General features: G+C 37.7%; 1 protein-coding gene across 1 annotated transcript; it reads left to right on the top strand.

Moving 5' to 3' along the window:
• The first annotated feature begins 1,025 nt into the window (after positions 1–1,025).
• On the top strand, positions 1,026–4,399 carry LOC146323778 (Rieske domain-containing protein). Its single transcript, XM_084722892.1, has 3 exons — positions 1,026–1,544; positions 1,870–1,985; positions 3,903–4,399. Exons 1-3 carry the CDS (start codon positions 1,355–1,357, stop codon positions 3,999–4,001), a joined length of 405 nt encoding a protein of 134 aa, XP_084579018.1. The 5' UTR covers positions 1,026–1,354; the 3' UTR covers positions 4,002–4,399.
• Positions 4,400–9,044: the final 4,645 nt, after the last annotated feature.

The following is a 9,044-nucleotide window of genomic DNA, read 5'->3' as shown; positions in this document are numbered from 1 at the left end:
TTTGTCTGGGTCTATGGACGAATTACTGAACAGGCCCAATGGGCCAGCGTTTGTTTGAAGAGACTATGGTTATTTTGTGTGTCTTTGTAAATGTATTAGACTTTCTTCAAAAAATCTTAACAAAATGCGGTCACAAAATGACTACAACTAAACAAAACAACTACAGAGACACAAAGGTACAACCAAAAAACATAAAACAACAACCAAACTGCCACAGAGACAAAACAACTACAACGGACACAAAAGTACCATAAAAAGACACAAAGACACCACAAAGATACATAAAGCAACTACAAAAGGGACCAACAAGTAAAAAACAAAAAACATAAAATGACTACAACTACAATGGGACACAAAAGTACCATAAAGAGACACAGAATTACCACAAAAATAAATAACACAATGGCAAAGGGACACAGATACATTAAACAAGAATAAAAGGGACATAAAACAACTGAAAAAGGACACAAAACTGTCTTGAACAACACACACAAAGATACATATAGCAACTACAAAAGAGGCAAAAAAAAGTACCACAAGGATACATAAAACATCCACAAGGAGACAAGGAGACACAAAAGTAATACAAAGAAACATAAAAGTAACAGAAAAAGACATAAAGCATTCTATAAAGAGACAAAAACTGTCACAAAGAGAGACAGAAGCACCACACAGGTACATAAAACGTCTGCAGAAGGACACAAAACTGTCTTGAATGGAGACAAAGGGACACAACTAGGTCAAAGAGATGCTGTTACTCCTTCAGTATGGGTGTGCTCCTGTGAAGGAGGGTTGGGGGGCTTTTACATGCCTGTGCCCAGGGGCCTGTTGTCTGATAATCCGTCCATGCTTGGGTTCATTCATGCTGAATAATAATGAAACATACTTATGATGCACAGCGGTCTCCATTAAGCCTTAATCATAGAGGAGCCACAGTTTGGAGCCACCTTGTTGAGGCTGCTTGAGCTTTGAGATTATTTTCAGAGCAGCTTTATGTTTAAAACTAAAGATGAACTAATAGCAGTGTGATTCAGATACCAGTGCTGATCATTAGCTGTCTGTGTCAAACGTTCATCCACGTGTATTTTAAATAAACTGCCGCCGTGCTTCACTCTGCGTGCCTCCGGGTGTGACGGCGTCCCGGCCGGCTGACCGTCGCTGACTGGCAGGCGGCAGCTCAGCTCGGATGGAGGCAGCAGCTCAGCCCGCACGGCTGCTGACCGTCGCACCAGTCGGCCCGGTGGTTAATATGGAATATTTTCACAGAACGAGCGGCCAAATTCATTTGCACAGGCGGAAAAAAGGAGCCCTGTAGCGGCGAGAATTAGAAAACCAGCTCGTTTCGCCGATATTTATGGCTTCTGGCTCCGGAGATGAAGAGGGAAACGCGGAAGGCGGCTCGTGGAGACTCATAGGCCCAGCCGCGGAGCTTTCCAAGAAGCGCTGCCGGCTGATGTACTCCTCCCTCGGCCACGACTCTGACGTCTGCCTCTTCTATGTGAAGGGAGAGTTTTTTGCCATGGATGCTCGCTGTGCACATTCCGGTAAAACCGCAACATCCAGATTCATACTCGCTTAGATTAACCCTTTAGCTATCTCTATCTATAAGCAGACTATCTATCCAATAAAATGATAAATAATAAGCGTTTACATCGTAATATGGAGAATGCAGGCCTACACATCTGTGGGTCAGACTGTACCTCTGACAAAAGATTAATGTAAAAAAAAAAAAAAAAAAAAAGAAATGCTGTGACAGATTTATCAGTTTCACACCATGTTTTTGAATCACATTTTCCCAGAAGGAAGACAGCGAAAGTCATTTGTTTTGAGAGGAAGAACGTGTGATTAACTCTTTCCTGTGTCTCCCAGGCGGTCCTTTGTGTGAGGGGGACATCGAGGAGGCTGACGGGGTCTTGCAGGTCTTCTGCCCCTGGCATGACTACGACTTTGACCTCAGAACTGGGAAGTCCGGGACCTCATTACAGGTCAGTGATGAAACATATCCCTTTTGTTTCATAATACTGAATTAATAGAGCTGGGTATCATTTTAAAAAATGCCAGACTCCCAATATCAGTACCTTTAAAGTGATACCAACACCAACAGGGCAGTGGGTCTAAACTAGTTCTCAAAAATATTCATTTTAATTCATTACTTTATATTATCCTGATATATATATATTTTTGTTTATTATTAACTATTGATAATTCTTAAAAAATATTTAAATTTTACTCCTGCCAGTCCAGCACACACGTCACCATTAATGGTGGAAACCAGCTCTACACATTTATTTTGTGTATAACTAAAACTAAAATTAAAGAAAATAGCTGTGTCCAATTATTCCAAGGGACTTACATGAGGATGCCTCGGGTATATTTTCTATCTAGTAAGTTGTCCTTGGCTGAGAAAAAAATTAGAACCACGGCAATAGAGTACTTTCTCTGATACCTTTTTTCTTCATTCTTCATTTAATACCCATCATGTGAATGGAAGCATTCCTGAAATAATCTTTCTGTAGTTGATGCATTTATATTTATCCGATATCACAGTTGTGCATTCTAGCTATACTTTACAATGTTTTGGTGGCATCTCCGCATGCTGAACTGCCATATACATCAAGTACACCACACTTGACTTTACCACATCACAGACTATGGGTTCTGTGGTAGTGGGGCAATCACAGGTATGAGATTGAAGAACGCTTGCAGTGATTGGCTGTCAACAAAACCATTTGATTTCTTTTTTAATATGGTAGATTGAATGCAGATATAATTTGACTGGAAATATTTCAATACTGATAGGGTTATTTCGGTCAATACCAAAATATGTAATAATGAAAAAGGTATCAGGTACTAATACCTGAAAGTACAGGTTCAAATTGTATTATGTTTTTGCGTCACAGATTGGATCAGGGAAAAAAAAAGTGTCAGAGTTAAATTAATTTTAAAATGATCTTTGGTTCTGATGTAGCTGCGTCTCTCTGTCTGTGGTCACCATGATACTCTATATAATAACACAATACAATATATTACGAATATTTCACTATATTATAGTACACTACAATACATGTAATAGATAATTATATACACTAAGAAGTATAATAATACTACACTCTGTTGTCTAGCTCAGTGTCTTGCCCACAGCACTATCTGGTTGGTTACGTTTGTTCCACCATGCATGCCCAACAGTGGGGGGTGATTCATACAGACCACAGACCATCTGTGTTCTATTACACCACAACCCAGCGCCACAGATAAATGCCTTCATAATAATATATTAATCTTTTCCCAAAACAGCTAAATAGGGATGGGTATAATGTAGAAAATTACAATGCCAGTGCCCTTAAAGTGAGCGATACCAATAGAGAACTTTATTTGTTACCTTTTTTCCCTACTTCATACAAATAAATGATAAAGTCTAATATAGTGAAAAAAAAACTGTATCCCCAGGAGGCAGGAGCTTCTCTTGCTGACTGCACCTGTGAGCTGACGTGAACATTTGCAGAGATATGTAGACAAATCACCCACTTCTTTTAGATGCTGGAAGGTTCCACTGATTGACACGGCATGAGAAATCAAGGCTCATCAGTCAGAGTTAAGATTATGTTCCCCCGTTGTTCTGTCAAGCATTTTTTCCTCCCCTGTTCTGCTGTTTGAATGCACGCGATGCAACCCAAACAAGAACTTTCCATAAACATTTCGTCCTCTTTTCCATTAATCATCTTCATAAACTGTTGTTTCTCTTGTACATCACTATGATGTCAACTATCGAGCAATGCAAGGAAAATGACAATAAATATTTGCTGCTTGTGAAAATGATTAAATTCATTGTAAGCTCACTGGCTCATGATGATGTGTTCCTTCCAGCTCTTATGTGTTTGTATCTTTTATTTTGATTTTTACAGCAAAGGGTGTATGAAGTGAAGCTGGAGGATGGCAACGTGCATGTGAAACACGCCAATCTTCTCTCCTTACAACCTTTTCCTGCCCATCAGAAGAGTTGAACGACCTCAGCCTCCAGCCGTTCGTGAGACCGCCGTAGCGAGCCCACAAGGGCTATTTTTAAGACTTGTTCCACAAACCCAAGCCATCCGAAACATTCCTAAGCCTTATCTGTCATTTTCACAGACCGTTCCTACTTTGATTGCTGTGATCTCAGGATGATGTCTGATTGTCTGAAGAGGACATGACTTCATTAAATTGTTTCAGAGTTTTTCTTGCTGGCATTCCAGGTATAGACTCATCACAGACACTACACGTGGTGAGGTCACTGCTGCTGACTCTGATAACACACCACAAAGTAGCACACATGCAACATAAAAACATTAATTTTACTTTTCTCAGTAGATGCTGTTGAACTAACTAGCATGTTTGATTACTGGCAATATAAAAGTGATTAATTTTAAGAAATAAAAGATAAGCTAGTATTATTATTTAAGATGGACATATGAAATATGTATTTTTTCTTTAGATTTGAGCAGTCAAATTTGCACTATCCATTGCAACCTTTGTTGAAACCCACTCAACACCAATGTTGATCTGAAAAGCTTAAAAACTTTTATTAAACTCTCATCTATTGCTAGTCTTGTTGTGCTTACATGGACTAGGAATAATATCTGGTTTGACATCCAGAAAATGCTGCCAAACATAGTTTCTAATGTAATACAAAATGGTAATTTTCAAAAATCAAACTATGATTACAGTAAGGGGTCAAATATAGCCAGAAATGAAGCCCTTAGTGTTTTGTTAAAGGTAAGAGTCAGTACAATATGTGCAAAATGCAGTCTGAAGTTAGTGATATGAAAATACAGTTCAGCTCAAACATGCCCAACAAGAATATTGCAGATGACTGAAAAAGGAATATTATAATCTTGATTTACTCACAAAAAAGGTTCTAATTATTGTTTGTGATAAGTTCAAGCCAGGGTTTCCGCAGGTCCTTAAAAAGTCCTAAAATCTGAATCTGATCCAATCTGAATTTTAGGCCTCAAAATGTTTTAAAATGTCTTAAATATGATTTTGACATGTATGAGTTCATGTTTCATTAACTTAAGTCTTGCTTTTAAATGAGTTTGTGGCAAGATTTTTCCACCTATACCTACCTTCATATTCCACCTTCAAGTGTGTAAAGGACAAGGTCTTACACTATGTGATTTTGATTGACAGGTTTTATTTCAGGTTAATTATTATTAATTAATTATTAATAGATGAATGAATGTGCTTTTTTGCTACTATGGATGTGAAAGAGGTTGTCAGCTTAGTTTTACATTGATAGATAATTGACAGATCAACTTACAGTGTCAGACTTGTCCTTGTTTGTCGTTGTCAAAATATAATGTTGCATTATCTTGCATTCCTGCAGTGTTTCTGCAGGCTGCCTGAGATCCCTTGAGTTTAGGGAAGAGGGGGTGGTGGGAAACAAATTGCTTCAACCCCAGACTGTATTTTAAATAAGATTTCAATCTATTTAACATGCAGTCTGTGGCTCCAACTCACTATTTGTACTGCAGTACTTTTGCAGTCCAAACAGCAACAAATAGAGAGTTTTTGAAAGTGCAATTGTCATATATCGCTCCTTTAAATGACATTTTTAAAAACGTCTTAAAAAGTCTTGAATTTAACTTGTTGAAACCCTGCAGAAGCCCTGTCAAATGGATGGCCAGTGTATTGGAAAAAGTAATATAGGTCAGCTTTTATGAGTATAAAGCTTCCACTCACTTTCAGTGGAATTTGTAATCATGTAATAGTGGAAGTATAATCACAATCTCTTTCAGTGGCTAACATTGGACTAAATGAAATAGTCTCATATTCATTACTTCCAATAATCCTTCTTCTCGTCTTGAACAAGCATTCCTGAGGCCTCAACCTGTTAAACTTGCAGACAAGCAGTCACACTTGCTGAGTTGTGGCCTTTAGATAAATATAGACACTTATTCCAGTGATGTCACGCAACAGAACCTCCCTTTCATAGTTTGTATTTCTGGACAGTTTTTTTTTTTTTTAAACCCAAATAGCAAGTAGATCACACATGAAGGGAACTGCAATTACCATTGGTGGCAGTCTGGGCACTAAGAAGTCTTCATCAGCATTTCTCTCCAGTCCGGGCCTGTGCACAGACAGGTTTGTCTGTCACTGACGCAATGGGACTCAAAAGAAATGGTTAGTAAGGCGCCGGAGGAAGGTTCACGACCTGAAATGCACCATTGACTCAAGAGAAATGTGTTTTTCTACCTTTACGTGTGTGTGTGCGCGCACTGATGCAAGTGTGTTTTCGTTATTCCCCAGTGGTGAGCACAGTCACTCACTTTATTTTCTGTCAGCTCCGTTTTCTGGCAGAGGCACAGATACCCGTCATTTAGGTGTTAGTGACAGTGTGGCTCAACACTCTCATTTTCTTCCCCACTGTGCTCCCTGTTGTGAAACTTTATTACAATAATAATTCCACTGCCTAAAAATGTCTGTAACTCATCACCTGGACTGCAAGGGGCAAACACAACAGAGATGCGGCTGTTTTGTGTCATAGAAAAGTTAAAGTCAAAGCAAACAGTGTGCAGGATGATTTCATGCATTTTTATCTCTTTACTTTCACTATATATTTACTTACGTTTATTTCATATGTTCAGCAAATTTATTTTTTTAATATATTTTTATTCGTTCTTACTTGTTATGTGAATTATGTATCTGGCTGCATACACTTTAATTTCACCTACCTTTCAGTTGTAAGCTGCTATTGTTTTGTTTGTTGTAAACTGTATTTATTGATGGGATTTATGCAAAGCTCAAAATTTAATCTGTATTGGTTTAATCACAAATTAAATTATTGTACTGTAGCAACATTGTTGACCGAAAGCATTTTTTTTTTATCTTCAGAAATGTAGGATTGTTTTACTTTCATGGTTTTTGATTACATCCTTAAAGTTGAGATTAAATTAAAACATTTTGAATGTTTTAGATCACATCCCCAGTCATATTGTGCACATATTTAACAGTATGTGTGAAAATCAATTTCTTTGCATTCTTATATCAAATTTCAGTTATGTTTTCTTCCTGTAAAACCAGCCGATTTCCCTCAATAACCAAACAGGACATCCACCCCTCAAATTTGTCCCAACATTACACCCTGCCTGGTTATGCTGTTTCACATGGAAATAAGTCATGATAGAAAAACTAGATACTGTCCAAATGCAGTTTCATCTTCAAAATAATCTAAATCAGAAAGTTTACACAAAATCATTTATTTACATTTTCTGATTCGTACAATTATAGTAGATTTCATACAATACACAATTTACACATAAAAAACTTAATTCAGAGAGAAACAAGAAATCAGCATCACCATGCAATTATTAAGCGCTTACAGAGAAATTAATCTAATTCTTTGATTCCTTTACTGGAGCTCAGGGTGGCTTCCTGGAACATTGCCAAATATACAAGTCTTCTTCATATACTCCAGAAAGTGGTGGAAAGGTTCAAGGAAGACCTCTTGAATAAATTATGATCTCCTTGAGACCAGCTGGACTACACAGAGGAGAAAAATGATGAATCCGTTCATGCTTAAGTTACTGTGAAATTCTTGCTGGTTTCTGATGGATTGAGAGTCTTGTACTTTTCCACCCTAAACTGCACAACGTGCATCCACTGAAATTCTGTGACAAAAAGGCATTATCAGGTCAAATATTTCAAAAGTGATTAACTTCACCAGATTTCCTTTTCAAATTTTAATGACCAAAAAAAAGCCCATTTTTAGGGAATTAAAAAGTTCCTGTGAAAAAAACTGTTGCATGTGTAGAGACATGCAAGACATTAGGATGGCTAAAACTGTAACAACAGTATATGTATTCATTAATAGAAATAGTTAAAAAATTTGGAAAAGGACGTATTTGTTTTCTTGCCAAGAGTTTGATGAAAATATCAAAGCTACTCTCATGTCGCTACAGAAAATATCAAGTTAAGCAGCAGCCAGTTAAACATACAGTTTGTAACTTCTCACATTGAAAACAATAATGTATGATGTTATGATGTTATATCTTGTTTTGTTTTTGTTTTTGTTTTTTAATCTGTGCATGTAAAAACCTGTGTTTAATTTGTGCATTCAAAACCGACCTGTCATCACCAAGTGTATGCTAAGCTGAGCTAACAGGCTCTAGGCTCATACTTAACAGACAGAAATGAGTGTGCTATTGATCCTCTCATCTAAACATCAGCAAGAACGTGCATGAGTTTATTCCCCATAATGTCAAACTATTCATTTGAAGGTGTAAAACAAAAATACGTGAATATACATGAAGCCATATTTGTGATATTAACATTGATCCCCTGTAAAATGAAACAGTTGTGACTGCTATGGCCATTTCCACTGAGCTTCAGTGAAATAAACATTTTCTTTGCAGTGTTTTATGTGTTTTATCTGTCGGATTCAGTCTTAAACTCCCTTTATTTGATTCTAAAGACTGATCTCCTTTGAAGTTCCTCAGAAGACAAAGTAACTGTTTGGAGAGTCCAGCTTGCTTTCCCATGCAAAGCCTTATATAATGGTTTACTCAGCCTATTATTGTTACCTTGTCCTTCAAACTCCCCTGATAACTTCTCCTCAGGAATAAGCCAATTCCCCTGTCAAAGCATTCTCCTCCAAAAACCTGCATTCTTCCATGTGCAACCACTTTCGAAGCCTGATATTCTGTAAGTGATGGGCTGTGAGGCCAAAGAACGCTAATATTTTCCCTTCCTCTTTTTTCCCATTTACCAAACAGTACCCCAAAATGATTAAATCCATCACGAAATAATCTCGCTCCTCTTTCTCTTGATGTCTTTTGGTCTTAACATTTCCTGCAGTTGCTCTACAGCTGTCGGGCCTCCTCAGCTGACCTCACACACCATTGCATTTTTATAGGACTTATCTCTTCCCACACATGGATTCAATCATCATCTTTCTTACAGGGTGGATGCTACATCTGCTGCGGGGAGATGTTTGTTCTTATCTGAAGATCTGAACTCTTCAGTCATGGACGGCGCGCAGGCCTGTGATTAGAGAGGTCAGTGATAATGGT

This window comes from Lutjanus erythropterus, chromosome 7 (assembly GCF_056507025.1).
Source record: "Lutjanus erythropterus isolate fLutEry1 chromosome 7, fLutEry1.hap2, whole genome shotgun sequence".
Lineage (NCBI taxonomy): Eukaryota > Metazoa > Chordata > Actinopteri > Lutjaniformes > Lutjanidae > Lutjanus > Lutjanus erythropterus.
The sequence above is the reverse complement of the archived record's forward strand: the minus strand, read 5'-3'. Positions and strand labels throughout refer to the sequence as shown.

Coding starts and splice junctions, on each gene's coding strand:
- LOC146323778 (XM_084722892.1), top strand. CDS start 1,355: ATGGCTTCTGGCTCCGGAGATGAAGAGGGAAACGCGGAAGGCGGCTCG. Junction 1,545..1,869: donor TGCTCGCTGTGCACATTCCG/GTAAAACCGCAA, acceptor TGTGTCTCCCAG/GCGGTCCTTTGTGTGAGGGG. Junction 1,986..3,902: donor AGTCCGGGACCTCATTACAG/GTCAGTGATGAA, acceptor TGATTTTTACAG/CAAAGGGTGTATGAAGTGAA.